This window comes from Marmota flaviventris, chromosome 5, assembly GCF_047511675.1.
Source record: "Marmota flaviventris isolate mMarFla1 chromosome 5, mMarFla1.hap1, whole genome shotgun sequence".
NCBI lineage: Eukaryota > Metazoa > Chordata > Mammalia > Rodentia > Sciuridae > Marmota > Marmota flaviventris.
The window spans coordinates 7,171,672-7,191,700 of NC_092502.1; the positions used below are offsets into that span (position 1 = coordinate 7,171,672).

Below are 20,029 nucleotides of genomic sequence, written 5' to 3' on the forward strand. Positions count from 1 at the left end.
CAAAAAATGATAAATAATATGCAAAAATAAATGCACAACTTTCAAAATCAGTCAGGAGAAATTACCCAGGAAGCTTTTCTGCCTAATATCTTCCAAGGTGTCTCAGTAAAGAACTAGCCAGTCGTCTTAGATGGGGATGAGGGCCCACCCGGGAGATAGGTGCTGGGATTGATCCCAGTGTCCCTAAAGCCCACGTGTAGAGCCTTTGTTGCCAGCCTGGCGCAATGTGGCATGTGGTGGTGGGTCCTTAAGAGGTGGGCCCAGTGAGGTCCTCAGGCCCCCCGGGGTGTGCCCCAATGGGGAATATGGGACAGGCCCCTCCCCTCCTCCGTCACATGGCCACCAGGTGGGCAGTCTTGCCATGAGGTGCTGCTTTGCCACAGGCCAACACAAAGGCAGCTGCCCAAGTGTGGACTGACCCCTCCCAGTCTGTGGGCCTGAAGCATCCTTTTCTGCTGGTAAGGTGACTACTTCGGGAGTCTGAGGAACACGTCAGGAGGCAGGGATCTGTTGTGGGCTGAGCCTGGTGGTTACCAGTGACTCCAAAGCAGCTGGACTAGCCCACGGCAGCAGTACCACTCCACCTGGTCTAAGTCTAAGTAAGTCCCATTTGGTTATTGTGCAGAGCTCAGCGTGGAGCAGAGTTCAGCCTGGCTCTCTGCAGGGTGTGCGCAGTGGAGACATGGACAGGGTCAGGGCTCGCAGGCTGAGGCAGGGGTCTAAGGAGACCAGCCTTCCCCGACTGCTGCAAGAAGAAACCCTAGGCTTTGCAGAGTCGTCCCTGAATGCTTTTCATGGATCAGCCTGATGACAACACAAACACCAGCCCCACAAGGTTGAGGGTCCAGCTGGGCCAGAAAGAAACCTGCAAAGGCCAGGAAGAGGGAGGCACTGCCCGAGCATCTGCACCTGCTCTCCTCCCTGTTGCTGGGAAGGCGGCCACAGGCCCAGGAGCAGAGCAACACACTACAGACCAGCTTTAGTGGAGCTCTGGGTGGCGGCCAAGGCTCAGCTCCAAATCTTATTTTTAGTTTTCATTTTTTGGTACTGAGGATTGAACTCAGGGATGCTTCATCATTGAGCCATTTCTCCAGCATTCTTTATTTTTTATTTCGAGACAGGGACTCACTAAATTGCTTAGTGTCTCTCTAAGTTGCTGAGGCTGGCCTCAAAACTGCAAAACTGCCTCAGCCTCCCCAGTCACTGGGATTACAGGCATGTGCCACCACACCTGGCTGTGTTCTGAATTTTAAATGATGCACCATGTTCCTTTCCTGTATTTTTATGAGTTTACTGCAGCATTTGGCACTTTGATTACACATACTTCTCTGTGTAATCAAAATTTGGTATATTGTGGAGATAATGATCCAATAACATTCAGGAAGAGTGGCATCTACTAGTTAAACAAGAGAAACTCTGTGCATGTATGAAAAAGTAACAACAATCCCCATTATTGTGTATCACTGTGATGCACCAATAAAAAAGAAAAAAAAAGAGACTCAGAATCTTTTCCTTTCCTCTCTCCTTCAAAATTGCCTGATCTTTTATATTATTATCAATCTTTGCATGAGGGAAAACACATGAATGACTTCTCATATTGTTGCTGGAGTTCACTTTCAAACCCCAAAGTAGACATTAAAAGATTAAATGTCCAAAACTTCTGTGGTTCATTTCCCCACAGCAGTGTAGACTGTGATCAAAATGAACTGAAAATTACCTACTTGACATGTGAGAGCCAAGAGCTTTAAGGCAGGGTCACTGGCAGAGAAATAGGAGGCCAATTCTTCCAAACTGTGAGTCCACACTGTGATTCAGAGGTCAGAGGCAGGGACCCCCCCCCCCAAGCCCCTCCAACAGCGTGAGCAGCGCTGCATCCTGAGGGAGCCCAATGTGGCTTGTTGGATGTGTGGGGGTGGTTGTGAGTCACCTATACTGCAGTAGCCTGGGGACACCTTGAAGGCATAGGACCCTCTTCCACCATCTCCCACTGAATATTAATCCTCAGATGCATGATCAAGACCCAAGCAGCCTCTCCAGGCACTCAGCCTCCTGAGGGTCCCTGCAGGGTGCCCTGCACTGTGGCCCTGTCCCTACATGGAGCACAAGGCTCTCTGCCTAGCAGCTGGACCCACTCACCGTGCTGCTCCTTGAGCAAACCTGCAACAGACACAAACAGACCCATCAGTGAGACTTGTTTGCACTGAATCTTCTGAGTAGGTGGCATGTGATTATATTAGATTGGCTAATTTATATTATATTAACTGGACAAATATTCTAAATGATTAGTCCATTTTTTCTGTTGTTCTATGCACTTCCAGTCTTGGCTTTGTATATTCCCATTTTTGCTGTTTCCTAACAGCCAGAAACCCAAATATGCCTTGACACAAGGAAAGTTCCCATATAAACAACAAACAAACAGACAAAAAGCCCTGTTTTCACAAAGTTTCCTGTGACCCATGGGCAGAGGAGGCTGCCTGGTAATTCTGGGGCGTCTGGGATGCTGACAACCCCCCCCCCCCCAGTCAGCAGCAAGCAACTTCTCAGGAGGGCGCCTCTTCCCTCCCTGGCTTTGCTCCCTTGGATTAGCCCCCTGGCCCTTCCTAAGTCCTGCTGGCAGGGGAGTCACCCTCAACAGGCAGGACTCGCAAACACTAATCCAGCCAACTGAGAAAAGGACTGGACAGAATCACAGACCAACCCTCCAGGAGCCGCTGGGAATGTCTGGCTTCAGCTGTGCTCCAAGTAACTCCCAACAAACACTCAGAAGTTAGAGGCAGCAGAACAGGTGACCCTAGTGAGTGGCTCTGCTTGGAGAGAAGCTACCCTGGAGAGGGGTGGTGCCTCAGGCAGGCCAGGCCCTGGGTGACAGTGGTCACTGGTAGTCTTGGTGCTCATTGTCAACCGCAGTCTTCCATGAGTCCCCAGGACACACAGAAAGCAGCAGTAGGGCCCTCCCATTGCCATTTCAGGAGGGTATATGACTGTGATAAGCCAGGGTTTCCATCCCAGGACATGCACAGAGCATTTCATCATCCCTGGGCACACTAATGAATACCTCAATAAATAAACTGGTCTCCAAATCTACCAATTTAAGGGTAGACCACAAAAGTTCTAAGCATATATGCTGTTTTTATGAAAGAGCTGATCTTGACCCCCAAACTTCATGTTCTGGTAACTATGCAAGGTGATAAGGTGATGATGGACTAACTCTTCCTTTTTAAGGTGTTTCCTGCCAGTTCTCAGTGATGCAGGGGACCCACAGTCCACTCCTGACTTGTGGTGACTAGTGCCCTCTGCTTCCCAGGAACCTGAGCCACCCCTCCCCACGCACTTCCCTATTACTTTTGGCTCTTCTGGCCCGCATCAGCAGAGCACAGGTGACCACCAGGCTGACTTCCAGGAGGACCAGGAACACACACAGCCCCATCGTCCAGGACCAGTCCTTGGGAAACAAGGCACCTGAAACACACAATCATCAGACTGGAGTCCAGCTGGACAGCAGGGGACCTGGCTGTGGGGTGACTCTCCAGGAGCCTTCTCCAGACAGGAGGAGCTCAGAGACTCTGAGCACCCCTGCCCTCTGCTCCACTCCAGGGAATCAGGAATCCTGAAGGTGTTCCTCCTTCACAGCATGGGGCAGAGACCAGAGGTCATGTAAGGGATTATGAAGATGTTGAGACATGTCCAACATGTTATGATAAATCAACACAGGGTATCATCTAGATTTAATAGTGCTTACGATTATATTTGTGACATGTAATTATTTTATAATAAAATGTTACTAATAGAACACAGTTTTCTCCTTCCATGTGGATCTCCTTTCTCCTTCCTTGCAAGCCCTGATGTGGCCAAGTCTTCTTTACCTGGTTGTTTTCACACATGTATGCACATGAGTGAGCCCAACAACATGTTGCTGAGGGGTAGGGGGAGCTCCTCTGAGGGCAAATGAGGAAGTTTGATCCTTTCAGAGGGTAAATCCAATAGGTCGCATGGACCAAGTCCCAGAGACAAAACCCTTACATGCCCAGGAATCCTTCTGAGAGGAATGACCACTGGTCCTTTAAATAAGCAGCCCTGGCCGGGCCATCCACACCTGTCTGTGCAATAACCTTCCCTGAAAAGTGGTCCCGAAGACCTCCTCACTCAGGAATTGCACTCATGTCAATAAGATGCTTTCGATCTAATCAATCAATGACTTTTAGTTATTATCAATGATTTTAAGTTCCATATAGAAGCATTTTTACTATTATCTGAAGACACTTTTTAAATTTTCATCTTCCATTTTTTTTGAAGAGAGCTCTAGTATGATGACCTGAGCGTTGGTGAGTTTGCCTCTCTCACTTCCCGCTCACAGTGAGCTGCCTCAGCTGCTTTCTTCACTATGAAACTCTAACTGGGAGACTTGGTTAATTTTTCCTTCTTTAATTTTGCTTTACTGAAATTGCAATTAAAAAAAAACACCAGAAAATACAACTCTACTGCTCTGATATATGCTTTTGTCACATTCTCCTTTTGAACCTGGAATTTTCTTCCATTATGTCAAACAAATGTGGGTGCTTGAACTGAAGCACCCGAGAAAGGGCATTTTAGTTGATGGGATTCTTAGGAGCCTTCATCAGTGAACAGGCAGTGCCACACCTGAGCTGAGCCCTTGGGAAGTGATGGGGACAGGAGAATTAAGACACAAGTCCCCCTGGGTGCCACACTACCTCAGCCAGTGGGATGCAGTCCACCATGGTGTAAGAGTCAACAGGGGGACTGCAATGCACAGGGGCTGGAGTGGATTCCTGGAGGACAGGTCCCTGCGCTGGGACTTGAAGGACCAGTGGGGAAGCTTGGTGAAGGCTCCCAGAGGACAGGAGTGTGGGGTACCCTGTGGTCGGGGCGGGACAGAGAAAGGAAGGAAGTGCAGAGTTGAAACGGAGGTCATGAGAAGGCAGACGAGAGGAAGAGCCTGTGGACCTGAGTCACTGTCATGCCCTGACTGGGCAGAGGGACAGAGAGCCGCAGGAGAGTAGTCGGGACCAACTCTTGTGGAATGCTCACTCTGGCTCTGTGCTGCCCAGGTGAGTTCCATCAGTCACTCCTCAGCCTTCTCATGGCGCGCACACCATCAGGAGCCCTATTTCTCCTTTGGGAACTGGCAGGGAAGGTCAGTACCAGTCCAAGATCCCAGAGATGGTGGGTGGCACTGCCAGGATTCACATTAATTAGTCGGTGGCAGAACAAAATGTTAAAGTGTTCTGAATGATTTTCTCCTGGGCAATAGTTAAAGAACATCTTGAGGAGAATCTGGGAGATTCTCTCCCATGTTGCATGGGCTTTGAAGGCTTTTGCATATCCGTAAATTCATTTTCATAAGTAAAATCATTTCTTTGCCAATAAATGGGAGCTGAGGATGAGATATGTTTTCACTAAGACTCCTCACATGGAAGTCACAGAGGAATGGACCAGAACCTGGCCCAGGTGACTGCCCAGGTCTTTGCTCGTCACACCTGATCAGCTGCAAGGACAGCGTGGACTGTGGAGGGAACTCACCTGCCAGAGACACATGTGCTTCCTTCTGCTCGCCGAGGAGTGGGTTCCTTACAACACAGGACAAGTTTCCTGTTGACCTCTCGTCCACTGTGATGGATGCCTGCACCTGAAACGTGCCAGGCTCTTCCATTCTCACTGTCTCATAGTCTTGTGTGAAGTGCAGTCCCTGCCTGCCCTTCCACTGCACCTGGGGCTCGGGGTACCACCCCGTGGATGTGCAGGTCAGCCTGATGCCCCAGGCTGTGTCAGGTTCCACGTGAACACGAGGAGCCATGCCCGTGCCTGGAGAGGGAAGGAGGCAGAGAGAGCACACTGTTCCAGAAATGTCCAGCTGTTTCACATGGACCAGTGAAACTGCGATTGCTCGTTAACCTCTGTGAACCTCAACTCTGTGTTTTGTTTGTGTGTTTTGTTTTTGTGACAATGGGGTAAAGTCACACAAAGGGTTTGGAGGAGGAACAGATTAAGACCGCAATTTGGCCTTTACTAGAGTACTTCAGTTCCTACCAGGTCCCTTCCTGCTGTGTTTCTTTCCGTTGTTCCCCTTTGAGAACTACATGTAGTTAGTAAAACCCATTAGTCCATTTGCAGCCAGTGGACACACATGAGCTGGTGGCTTCAGATGTCAGTTGCAAGTTGTCCACATAATTTCTATCACCCTTCTCCTATACAACTACCTCAGATGGAACTTCGTATGGCCTTGGGCCAATATGGCAGACACTAGCCACTGTGGCAAAGGAACCTTGAAAGATGTCTATGCACCCCCCTGATTAGTAGCTTCCCCCTCTGAACTGCATCAATGGATATACCTGCTCAGAGGGGGGCTGCCTGTCTCAGTGCCCTTGCTGTTGGGAGTGTCCTAGAGGCTGGCCAGAGTGCTGTCCCTGGACATCATCTGTGTGTCTTGGTCATCACGTTGCCATAGGAACTCTCTCTCTCTTCAAGGACAGGGGTGCAAGAGCAGCAGTGACTCATCTCCCAATGTGAAGATGAAGGCTGCACTGGGGGAAGGCTGAGGATCAGGAGTAAACGGAGGTGGACACACACAGTGAGACCCACTCCTCCTGCCTTTGTCCCTCCTCCCAAGATTTGGGATGACAAGCAGCTGTCACTTGTGCATAGTGTTTTGCAGCTTAGTGTGTACTAACACTAACTTATCCAAACCATCACAGTGTCTAACAAAAACTAAAGTAAATTTACTGGTATTAAACAATCACTTTTGTGGGCTGAATCATGTTCCTCAGAGGATATGTTCAAGTCCTAAACCCAGTGCCTGTGAAGGTTGCTGTGAGTGGAAATAGTGTCATTTTAGATGTAATTCCTAAAAATGAGTCTACATAGGTCGTATTGGAAAGGTGGGACATTCGCACAGAGCCAAGATGGCATGGCGAGATGGAAGCAGATCTTAGAATGGCGTGGTCACAGTGCAGGAAGTGTCTGGAAGTTGGAAGGCACAGGCCTCTCTGTTGGATTACAGGAGGATGACACCTTGAGTTTGGATGTCTTCACCCTGGAAATGTTTTCAGGATATATGTGCATAAAGTTGTCAAGTTAGGAGAAAATTTAGCAGAAAAATCTGTTTTCAACTGGTCAGTAATTCTTTCTCCTAGTCTTCTTTAATTTGGGAAGAATCAATAAGTACCCACCTTTCACTGTGCAAGCGTGAGTTCAGGGGTGCTCATGGCCTGTCCCAAACTGTCACTGAATATAGGGCAAGGACATGGCCTGTCAAGGCACACTGCAGGAAGAGATCTCCTCCTCTTGGGCTCCCTGTGACAGACTGGGTAGTCCTCTCTGAAGGCCAATTGTGAGGATAGCAATGGAGAAACTTATTGCCTGAGATTGTCACAAGGTCCCATGACAAGAGCAGGTGCAAAGCTGTTCAAACTCAGTGTGAGCCTGAAGCCTGGACCCCTCCACACCTGCTCACCCTGGCAGAACTGGCAGTGCTGTGGGCGCAGTGTCTGGGCAGAGCTGGGATCTGACACGAGCTCAGTGCAGGGATCCAAGCAGACAAGAGTGTCATAGGAAGATGGAAACAACCATGTTGGACTGGGGAAGAGCAATTCCTGATGGTCGGTGCATCTGATCTTTCCTGTCTCCTTCATCTCCTTCTGGATTTTAGAAACTAGAGTGATATCTTAGACTAAGATGTGCTTCTGGGACTCCTCGGAAATATCATGGCTGGGATGGAGCTCAGTGACAGAAAATGTGCCCAGCATGATTGAGAGCCTGGGTTCAATCCCTAGAAGAAAGGAAAGAAAAAAGAGAGAGAGAAGAAAGGAAAGGAGAGAGAGAGAGAGAGAGAGAGAGAGAGAGAGAGAGAGAGAGAGAAGAAGAAGAAGAAGAAGGAGGAGGAGGAGGAGGAGGAGGAGGAGGAGGAGGAGGAGGAGGAAGAGGAGGAGGAGGAGGAGGAGGAGGAGGAGGAGGAGGAGAAGGAGGAGGAAGAGGAGAGGAAGGAAGGAAGGAAGGTGAATGAAAGAATGAGATATACTAGATTCTCTCCTTTCTCCTCTTCTTAATTATGTTGACAAAGAAAAGGGTTGCGACTATATTTCTCTTACAGCCTGAGACCATTGGAATAGACTGGTCAGATGTTTTCTTCCTCTTTAACACTCTTGAAATTCCGTCATAGGATTTGCCTAGACTAAACCTCCACTGTCCACTAAACCCAGTATTTATCCTAGCAAAGTATAGGCAGAACAAAAAAACAGAGTTAACGTTATACAGAATATAAAGAGTTTTCATTCCAGAGAAGTTCACCTGTGACCAACACTTTGAAATGTGCTTCATTGTGGTAGGTGGAGCTTAAAAAGAAACATCTGTAGTCGCCTTCATCTGCAGGATGGATGTTGCGGATCCTCAGGGCCACTTGACCCCTGGTGATGTTCTCCCTCAGGATCTCTGCCCTCCCTTGGTTCTCTGGGTGCTGCTGGTCCTTGTCCTGGGAATTCCTATAGTTATGTACCAGGCCTGATTTGTTTGTATGGCGCCATGTCACCTCCATGTTCTGAGCATCCATGGAAGGGCTGAGGTGACAGGAAAACATGGCCTCTTCTCCCACCATGACAATGATGGGTGAGCTTGGTCCAATCACAAGGAACTGCCCTGAAAGTGATCAAGAAAAATAATAGAGCCTTTGCATAGAGTGTGGCACATAGCCTGAAGCTAATTTTATAGAACATTTTTAGTGCACCTGTATTTTGATGATAATCCATCCAATGAGGTCAGGCAGGGAATTTCACACTTGGATAATCACATGAGCTGAAGAATTTTACACCTGTAGCATTTGTTGTGGTGCTTGTTAAAATTTGAATCCCCAATGGCACCCAAAAGCTCATGTATTAAAGACTTGGTCCCAAGATGGTGGTGCTATAGGGAGGTAACAGAAACTATAGGAGCTGGCACCTAGTTGAAGGGAGTGGTTCTATCCTGTCTTCAGCCTCTTGCTCTCACTCTGCTTTCTTGCTGCCATTAATTGAGTAGCAATTAATGCCCTCTCTGCTGTGGGTCTCTGCCTCACCACCAGCCCATTCAATGGAACTGGCTGACCATGAACTGAAACCTCTGAAACAATGAGTCAAAAAAAAAACTTCCTTCTCATAAGTTGATTTTCTCAGGCATCTTATAACAGCAAATAAATTAAAAAATGAACTAACTCAGAAAAACAGTAAATAAATTAAAAAATGAACTCAGAAAATAGGTACCGAGAAGGGAGTTATTGCTGTGACTATACCTCAACACATAGTCCAAAATCCTTTGAAATTGGTTGTTGGAAGAAGTTTGGAAAAGGTTGAAAGTTTCTATAGAAGTCCTATAATGTTGAAAGTGGAACTTAATGAAGGACTCTTCTGATAGGAGCTCGGAAGATTGAAATGCCAATAGGCATATGGACAATAAAGACTTCATTCATTAGGCTTTTTTTTATGTACATATCTATGTTTATTTTTTAATTGACTTTATTTTTTAAATACATGACTGCAGAATGCATTTAAATTCTTATTACACACATAGAGAACAATTTTTTCATATCTCTGTATATAAAGTATGTTCACACCAATTCATGTCTGGGAATGAGCACGCTGTGGGGAATTGGATTAGCAGTCACATCTGTTACATTCCAGAAAATAACCTGTCTAAATTTTACCCATGCTCAGAGACTATGTGTGAGGTTGAGTTTAAATATGATGGAATCATTGATCCAGGAGAGAGAATTTACAGCTCACAGCACTAAGGCAATGACAGGGTATTGTTGGCAGTTTTTAGCCAGGTTCAATTCTGGGAGCCAAAGGCAGAGCAGAAAGATTTGAAAAACTTTCAATTGGGGCAGAAAGGGAACATGTTTAAGTTTGTGACCAAGGAGGATGTGATTGCTGAAGAGATCAGTGTCTATAAAAAAAAAATACAAGTGCTTCTCATAGGGACACTTGGAAAGATGTCTCCAGGGTATCAAGAATTGTACAGACAACACACAACACAAACTCAATGATGTCAAAGAACAAACTCACTTGAAAGACTGCTTTGAGAAAAGAGGCAGGAATACCCTGTTCCAAAAGGACCATCTAGGAAACCGCTTTCCCCAGGATTCATGTCAGCATGCTCAACTAACTAGGAATTCAGAAGTCACTGCAGCCATAGTCCCAGTGGGTCCAGCTAATGCTTGAGCTGGCAGCAGTTCTTGGCATCGTTTATGGGGTGCTGGTTCTGGAGGAATGGAGAATGCAAAATCTATGGGATCATGGGGGTTTCCACTGAGATTTAAAAGGGAGACCAATAAGCCAGGCTGGGTGGGACAGTCTCAGCTTCCCTGAAGGGTTAATGTGTTAACTGGTGAGAATAAGGAGGGACACCAAAGTTGTTATGTTGACCACAGGAAGTTGGAGATGCCAGGAATTTGGGATGTTAGTCAATAAAAGCACCAGGCAATAAAAAGAATCAGCCCAATACAGTGATCATGTGGGATACAACTGGCAAGGTCACACAGCTTGCCAAGCCCTTTGGACTCCACACACTGCCCCCATGTGCCCTGGATGCCTAAAGGATTTAGGGTTTGCCATCTGGATTTTGATCTTGCTTTGGTCTGATCCCTTCTTTCTCTTGCCCATGTGAAAACCACATAGCTAACAAACCATGCCTAAAAATCTCCTACAAACGAAAATGAAAGAAAGATGATAAACATAGTGAAAGCATGTGAAATATAAAAATCCCTAGACAGTTAGGTACACAGAAGAGAACTAGAACAAAGATCCAACCTCAACAAAATAAACCCCATTGAAACAGTAAAGTTACCAATATAGTAAAACCTCAAATCCCAGAGATGAATGAGAAGGAAAAACAAAGAATATTTGCAAAAGAAGAAGAAGAAGAAGAAGGAGGAGGAGGAGGAGGAGGAGGAGGAGGAGGAGGAGGAGGAGGAGGAGAAGGAGAAGAAGAAGATGATTTTAAAAGTGCAGGCATAACACATTATTTTTAAAAACTAACCTTGAATTTAAGTAGACTAAATGCTCCAACTAAAAGATAATGACTGAATGGCTATAAAAACAAGACCAACATTTGCTGGCTATAAGAAATTCACTTTAAAAATGAATATGCACAGAAAGTGAAAGACTGGAAAAAATCTAAAATATCAATTTTTTATTATTTATACGTTATAATCATCTTTTTATAAATTATATTATTTTATCGTTCTGGAAATTGGAGGTCAAGTATTTTCTAGAAATTGATGGCTGTCAACCAGATATTTTGCATGTTGTGTGAACATAAGTCAAAGATAAAATAGAAAAGAAAAAGTACCTCCCAAAATAGAATTAAAGACAGAAACTTGAGAATAGCCCTAAGATCTTTAGTTGTCAAAAACAAGAAATAACTGAGGCCTGGAATTGTAGTATGGAATAAGATGTCCTCTCAACAAGTCTCCAGTGTAAAGGAAAGCAGTCTTCCTCCTTCTCACTCACCTGCACCTGGCCAGGGAAGAAGGAGGGAGAGCAAGCATGTCCAGCTGCCCACACAGAAGAACTGCATCCTAGCTGGAAGGTCCCAGTGTCTGTGGGACTGTCACAGAGCACAGTCCTGAGATGCAGTACCTTCATCCCTCTCCATAAATAATTGCTAAACAGAAAACCAACTTACAACATCACTGAATACTGGAAATGAAAGTAAAGTGTCATGCAAGTGGACTTTGATCAAGTTGAGTCATTCTTTTACATGTTAAAGGACCAAATAAGGAAAGAGAAGAGATACACAGAAGTCATTATGATATGGTAAAACCCCTCCCAGCACCAAGGAAATGGACTCTAATATCTTTTTCCAGACTTTGATTTTTGTTTTCTGTTTTTGATTGGTTTGCTTGTGGAGACATTTTTTATTGGTGCATTATAATAATACACAATGTTGGGATTCACTGTGACATGTTTGTACATACACATATTATGATTTGCTTCATTTCTTTCCCCAGTACCACCCTTTACCCTCCCTTCTTCCCTCTCCCTAATTGCCTTCCTCTAGTCTACTGGTATCCCTTCTATTTCTACGAGATCCTTTTTGTTTTGTTTTGTTTTACATTTTCCTCTCTAGCTTCCACAGGAGAGAGAACACACACTTTGACTCTCTGAGGCTGAATTATTTCACTGAATATGCTATTCTCCAATCCTATTTAATACCTTTGCACCAAAAAAAGATTTCCTTTTCAGACAAAATATGGTTCACAGACTTCTACATTGCTGCCCTAATCCTAATGTGTACTCAAAGTTAAATAATCTGATTTTTGTCCTTTGACGGGTTCCTCTAGAAATTCTTTATAGCTGTATTATTAAGAGAAATTGCAAAGATAACGTTACATTTATGAGTGATGCATATGTTTGCTTGTGTTTTATTTAAGGATTATAAGACTACCTTTGGTCTTCAGGAGATAATAAAAGATGGGCAATCTGAGATAGTTTTTCTCAAAACCACTCATGATGGTTTGACCTTATTCTTCTTGTTCTTTAACTATGTAAATACAGAATATGAACAGATATGTGCACAGAAATTTTGTGATGTCACATAGAGTTAAGAGTGTACCTCTAGTTAAAAGCAAGCTAAAATGGATCCAAATATTAAAAAAAAAAAAAAAACACATGGCTTCATAAGGTTTACATAATTATAACCTATGCTTTTATTCTTAATGAATATTTTCTCAGTTATTTGAATAATCTATAGTCCTTAATTCATAGAATATTTAACATATATGTCTATTTATTTAATTAATATATATGTATTTGCTTCTTATAATTTTCTTTCAACAGAAAACACATAATTTATATTCCTTATACATGCATTTATCGGATGCTCTGCTTTTTATAGTTACAGATATTTGAGAAATGTATTTCACTATAAAAATTTTTTTCTTTCAAGAGATAATATCACCATCAAGTAATCTCTAATTCTCAAATTATTGTACAAACTTTGATAAGATAATAAACAAATATAATTTTGTCTACAGAAATATCCATATTTCAATATATTTTCATTGAGATTTTTTTTTTCATATCAAGGTACAATAATTTGTTTAGATTCTATGACTTATAGAAATTCTTCCAAATTATAACCAAAAGAAAGAATTCTAAACGAAGAAGAAGATACTTCCACAGAGAGGAAACATAAATTGGAGGTCCTACAAAGAGGAAAGAAATCCTCTTTGGGAAATATAAGGTTGTTATATTCTAGATTTTTCTACATAAAGAAATCCTTACATCATTATCTATTATCTAGACAGATAATAGAGAAATTTAAAATAATTGAGAAACTGATTTATGTATAACTGGACTGACTGTAAATATAAACTAATCAATTCTAGTATATTTTAGGCTATTTCCCTGACCTTATTATGTTGATGTGAGCTAAGATTTTATCCATATTTTGACATAATAAAGACTTATTAAAATGTTAAGTTTATTTCCTTAACTAAGGTTTTTATTTACCTAGTGATTCTTAATGTTTAAGAATTAATTTTAGTGAATAAATTCACATCCTTAATTAAAACAATCAATGTTTAAAGTGCTGACTAAATTCTAACTTTGACTTTTCTCTTTGGAGACTAAATTTGATTCTTGCATATTACTTGTATTTGTTGGATGTTTATGGGATTTTGAAGAACATTTAATTAGGATGTGTGTTCTCCAAATTAATGTTGTACATTAGTTTTGAACAATAAAAGTTGCAAACTTTGTTGGAAATTCATTGGTATTATATAAGTTCTCTGACTGGACCTATTATCCATAAATAATATGGTAAGACTCATATACTACTCCCTACAATGGGAAGTAACCTTAATCATATTTTTAAAAAGACAATTAAGAGACACCTATTTAAAGGATAATATTCTGAGATATGGAGATATTTTGAGACCTTCTCTCAAAAAGAGATTAAGGGATCTTTTTGAATTGTTAGAATGAATCAACTAGTCTATATACTGGGAGATTACAATAATCAAATGGTATCTAATTTTCTTATCTAGCCTCAACTCTATCATCAAAGAAGGCCTTAAAAATTGCCTACTAGAAAGAAAGATCGAAGGGAACTTTTCAAACTTAATATAGACCAAAACAAATTCAGGGAGATTTTCAAGAAATCCAAATTCATGTATTATTTCAAAATTTATGCCAAATGTCTAATCTTACCTAGAGAAATATTATGCTATTACTTAGCTAAATTTTGAAATAGAAAGCAATTTTAAAACTAGATTTAAGGGAGATTTATCTTAACCATGTCCCAGTAACACAGAATAGGGACAAATCTGATAGTCTAACTGAAGTACAGACAACCCTCCAAAACAGATATCCAACATATAAACAAAATGCCTAAAAAAGAATTTTAGTAAGCCTTTAGAAAAATTCTACTATTTTCATAGAGATACTTAAAGGGACAATACAGAACCTAAACTTACAAGGGGCCACCTATTTTCAAAAGATGAGTCTATTGTCCAGTTAGCCATCAATATTACAAAGGATTTACATAATTCTAGCCAAGTTTAGGTGTTGCACCATAGTTAAATGGAGCCCAAGTGAAGAAGAAAAATAAAGGCAAACATACAGACAAAAAGAGATTAAAGTTGTAATCTTACCACAAGAAAAATAAGATTCTTAGTTAAAAATTTTACTCCTCTTCTAATTAAAAACAGCTTTTGAGAGCCTCTAAACATTAAAATGGAGTCTTAAGTCAAGCCCTGTCAACAGTTTGTCACTGTGGAAAATAGCCCTAAAAATAGTTACTCCTAAAATATTAGACAGCCATAAATAAATCAGCTCCATAGCCAATAACTAATTTTAGTAATAAATTTAACATAATAGAGCTTTTTTCAATTTTAGTGCTCTTAGATGATACCCTACATACATTAATATTTTTGAAATTAGTAAAGTCATGGATTATGCATGGTTACTGGAGCTAATTTTGCTACATTAAGTGGAGTTATTAAAGATGTTCATGCATATGTTTCTTTATACACAATTGTTTTGACAATAATTCCTCAAGATGTCATTGCTAGTTCAGTTTCATACAAATTCTAAATTAGGTCATTGTCTTAAATCACACTATTGACTTATTTTTAACTATTAATATTTGAGATACTAACCCTCCATACTTAAGTCTACACTAAGTTTGATAATGATAGTGACAGCTTTTTTTAGATTCATAGATAAAAGACTATTCATTTCTTTTCTCTATTTCATTTTTTAGTAATGGTAAAAACAAAATATCTTCTCTAGGCTTATTTAGCATTTGACTTTCTATTTTGGATAGATGTTTACATAATTTCTCATGCCCCTAGTAAAGACCACCACCACTCCTAATTTAAAAACTCTGTCTCTACCTTTATTCCAAATTAAGATAATTGATTAAGTTAATCTAGAGCTAATTTCAAAATATAAATTTTTGTATACAACTTATTGTATTCTTCATTTTTGATAATTCTGTTAAAGTCAAAATCAAGTCATACATTTAGTAAATGCTAAATTTCTATTTACCATACCTCCTAAATTGACTTTTGTCAAGTCTCACGACCAGCTGAAGATAATAAATCTTTATCATTTAAATACTTGTACTATTGTCAATAATTTATACTAATGATATTATGATATATGTCAGCATTTCATTCAATGCTAATATATTAAAACAGGGAGAAACAGGACCCCACAGGGTCACAATAAATCTTCCAAAATATTTTTAAAAATTTTTCTTAATTGTAGTATTGAGTCTTACGCTGCTGAACATGATTCAGTATATTAAATGAAATTTCAAAAAATAGAGTTTAACCTGGTTATCATGGAAAGGTTAAAACCCTGACACAGAAAAGTAAATCTCCCAACTGCGGAGTTTACATCCATGCAGCTTCATGAGCTTGTCAGGTAAGTAAAAATTAGGATCAAACTTCTATAGGCCCATTTCTCAGGTCCACCTTTAATATGCTTTGTGCTGTGGACTGGAAAGTCCACCTATATAATCAGATTAATTGTCCTGACTGTAATGGTCAGTTACACCTATATGTTGATCCTGTGTAAACAGGCTGTCTGGGAGTATCTTTTGAGAAAAACACAGCATATGAGAAAACTAAGCCAGCCAATCATGCTGGTCCTTAGAAATTAAGACTATATATCTGGACAATTGTCAAAATAGAATGACTATTGAAATAGAAACTTCCTATATAGGCCAGGCATTTACAGACTGGTCTCCTAGAATTGACAAGGATAATTGCAGAAGCCTTAACCCTCAGTGAGATGGCATCCAACAGAATGTCTGGTGCTTCTGCCTCCAGAATTTTTACATTACTGACCTAAAAGACTCCTTAATGTGATAATTGAGAGAAAGGATGGTTAAAAAATCCTGTAGCCTATAAAAGGTACAACTTGCCTCATTCCATCCCTAGTTACAGTAGTGGAAAGGACATTGATCCTTCATCAACTTTCCTTCATCCTATTGCCAGCTAGCATGCAGAAGTTAACGTTCAGGCTTTGAAACAGGTGCATGCCAATTAACCAGACCTAGGCAAGCTCTTGATTTCATGATCCTTGAAGTGAATACTTAAAACATTATTCATTGTTCCTACAATACAGCATTTGTGGCTATGTTTTAAAACAATATGTGATTTTTAAAAAATAATTTTACTTAAATTACCTCCAAGATCCCTCATAGTCAGATAAGTCCTGATGGAAGAATTGAAACTAAGTTAAAATCCTCTACAAACCGTTGTAATGAATAATGTGAATGAGCCCTCTGCTCTATGGTTTGTGGAAAGGCTTGAATGTCATGCCAAATAAAAATGTCTATGTTACTATGGTCAAACACAATGCTTCCCAATAAAATTGGGAAATGATTAAGAATCTTCTGATGAGTATTTGACAGAATAATAATAATAACCTAGATCTTCCAAAGTTATGTTATTGAAATGATATGTTTTCTACTAATTCTTTTTGTGTTTCAATAGTAGATCATGACAACCTTGGACCAAGAATCCAGTGACTAAAATATATAATTCTATAGTTGCCTTTTTTAAAAAAAAATATATTAAGAAAGGGAGAATAAGTTTGGAGCTGCCCTGGATGCAGATGCCTTTAAGTCCTGATGCACCGGGTTCTGACCAATTACTGTCTTCAGTCCGGCACGGCAGTGCCAGGTAGCAGTAACTTGGGCATTGCTCCTGCTAAGAAAACAAGGCAAGGCTCCAGGTGTAGGCGACACCTTGCTAGGGTTGAGTTACACTTACCTATTTGTAATCCTACTCCTTGCCTCATTTGAATGGCTTCTCCCCAATGAAAGGGTTCAGCATATGCTCTTCACTCTCTTTCTTGCCTGCCTTGCTCCCCTGTGGGAGCTGCAGCTGAGGAGCAGTCAGTGAACCCAAAGAAAAGGTACTTTCTGAGTCTGTGTCTTTATTTATTCCTCAAATTCACTTGGAGTGACCCAGATTGGTTTAGTTGTGAGACACAACACCTATCTATTTTCTTGAAATTGACATAACTTAATTCTTCTTTATAGTTGAAAAAGACTCTTTGTATATATGCACCACACATTCATCTGTTGACGGACATCTACGCTAGTGCCATAGTTCGGCTATTGTGAATTCCACAGCTGTAAACATGGATATGCATGTATTGCTATAGCATGTTGAATTTAAGTTTTTGGGATAAATACTGACTAGTAGTATAGCTGGGTCAGATGATGCTTCCATGCCTAGTGATTAGAAGAACTTCCACATGGATTTCCAGAGTGACTGTACTAAAGTACAATATCACCAACAGTGTATATGAGTTTATTTACCCCCATATCCTTGTCAGCATTTATGATTATGTGTGTTCATGATGCTTGCCCTTTTAACTGGAGTAGGATGGACTCTCAGTGAAGTTTTAATATGCATTTTTATGATTCCTGAAGATGTTGAACATTTTTTTATGCTTGGCCATTTAGTTTTATTTTTGTTTTAATTTTGTTTTTAGAGCTCCATGTATTTGCTTTTTCAATATATTTTAATAATAATAAATAATAAAATAATAATAAAAAATGGCCATCACATTTTTATTTGTGCAGTGCGAGGCCATCACCTCCAATGTCAGTGTGGTCAGGAGCTGTGTGCAGAAGTGCAAGGACAGCACAGATGTCCAGTCCTCAGCATCCCTGTGAGGGGTCCTCCCTGGCACTGCTCCAGGAGATGAACCCCCACCTTGCCTCTAACCTTGAGGAGCATGCATGAGTTTGACCTCCCGTGGTTACAGGTATTTCTGGCTCAGGCCACCTGCACCTTGCGGCTCAGTGGTCGAGTGCCCCTGAGTTCAATCCCTGGTACACTTCCCCTGCAAAAAACAAAAAAACAAAAAAACATTTATAGCCTGGCTAGAGAAAAAATAAAGAACTTTCCAGGAGAATAAAATGAAGGAAAGGTTAGTGAGCAATCACTTGCTGAAGCGATTTGTGCAGATGAAAGGGAATGCTGTGCTAACAAGAAGACAATAAGGAAACATCATGGAAGGCAGCGCAGAGGTTGGCAGGGCTGGCCCTCTCCATAGGAGCAGAGGCCTGAAAGGGAGTGTGTCTCAGAGAAGGCACCTGGTGCTCTCCACGGGCTGGCTGCCCAGGCCCTTTTCAGAATTGTGCTTCCTACTTTCTGGTAAAGCACTCCATGGCTACTTCCAGGGCACAAGTACACCCAGGTCCTGGTCATACTGACAGTAGAACTCAAGTGGCATCTACATGATGCTGGTTGTGTAGGCACCAACGATAGAGTCATGGCAGCTTTAAGTAAGATTCTGAAGGGCAACCTGGGATGCCAGGCTAACGTTGGCTGCAGGAGGAAGTGTCCTTGAGATCACCCAGTGCGGTGATGCCTGTTATATCAATGGGGATGGGGCCATCACCAGGACTGAGCTTGAGTAAGGCCACTAGCAGCATGCACTCGCAGACCTGGGAAGTCCCAAGTGTCAGTGCAAAGCCTCAGGGAGCATCTTCTTGGGATTTCAGACAGCAAAGCTGTGGGTGTGGTGCTGCCCAAGGCCCTGTGGGCCCACTCCCCACCACAAAATCAAGATTTTGAGACTGGGCTTCACATAAATGCAGTTTTCATTGTGAGGCAGGATAGGCTCTGCAGGCCAGGGTTGAGTGCTGTGGTTTGAATATGCTTTGATCATGCATCCAACAGCCCACCTGTTTGGACTGAGGTCCTCAGGTGTTGATGTTGGAGGTGGTGGAACCTTTAGGAGATGGAGCCTGATGAAAGGCAATTGGGTCACTTAGGCACTGGTCCTGGAAGGGATGATGGTCTCCTAGAATGAGTTTTTATTTTTGTGTGTGTGAGATTGCATTGTTATGAACAGAGAAGGATAGGACCCTCCCACTCTCTGCCTTTCTCTCTCTCATGTGATTTCTTCTGGGTTCCTGCCGTAATGCCATCCACCATGAGGCCCTTAGCAGAGGACAATCCTGTGGGAAGAACTGATCTTGGACTTGCAGCCTCTAAAACTATGAGCTAAATAAACTTCTTCATCCTGCATTGTACAGCCTCAGGTTATAGCAATGAACAACAACATCCTAACAGGCACGTGGTGACATCACATGAGCTTCGACTGGCAGTTTCCTGATTAATGTTGTTGAGTGCAGCTTATGCAGTTGTCGTCCATTTATATGCCCTTTCATGACAAATGTTTATTCAAATAATTTTCATATTTTTGATGTCTTTTAGTGCTTTAATACTGAGTTGTAGGAGTTCTTTATTCATTTTTAATATGATTTTTCCAATTGCAGCATTCTTTCAATTTTCACTGTGTTCTGAATGCCAGGCTTTTAAATACGGATGTTCCTCAACTTACAATGTAGCTGTGGGATGAAACTCCACTGTAAGTTGAGGTACAGTTATCATAGCTGACCTTCCGAGCACCTTAGCATACATAGCTAAGCTCAAAGTTCTTCCATTAGCCTAGCAGTGGGCAAAGCCATAGACATGAAGCAATGTGCAAATAGCTCATGCAAATCT

The 20,029-nt window shown here is 41.7% G+C and overlaps 1 protein-coding gene across 1 annotated transcript; it reads right to left on the reverse strand.

Annotated features, from left to right (window-relative positions):
- Window positions 1-331: 331 nt before the first annotated feature.
- Window positions 332-18,951, reverse strand: LOC139705891 (butyrophilin-like protein 10). Its single transcript, XM_071612784.1, has 6 exons — window positions 18,840-18,951; window positions 8,302-8,646; window positions 5,539-5,820; window positions 3,343-3,459; window positions 2,137-2,157; window positions 332-480 (listed from the first exon to the last, which is right to left on the reverse strand). The coding sequence occupies exons 1-6, from the start codon at window positions 18,949-18,951 to the stop codon at window positions 332-334; spliced, it is 1,026 nt and encodes a 341-aa protein (XP_071468885.1).
- Between the last annotated feature and the right edge of the window lie 1,078 nt (window positions 18,952-20,029).

Excerpts from the sequence above, each read along its gene's own strand:
- LOC139705891 (XM_071612784.1), bottom strand. The coding sequence starts at position 18,951 with ATGCTGCTAGTGGCCTTACTCAAGCTCAGTCCTGGTGATGGCCCCATC. Across the intron at positions 3,460-5,538 it reads AGCACATGTGTCTCTGGCAG|GTGCCTTGTTTCCCAAGGAC; the intron begins GTGAGTTCCCTC and ends TGTGTGTTTCAG. Across the intron at positions 2,158-3,342 it reads GCGGGCCAGAAGAGCCAAAA|GTTTGCTCAAGGAGCAGCAC; the intron begins GTAATAGGGAAG and ends TGTCTGTTGCAG.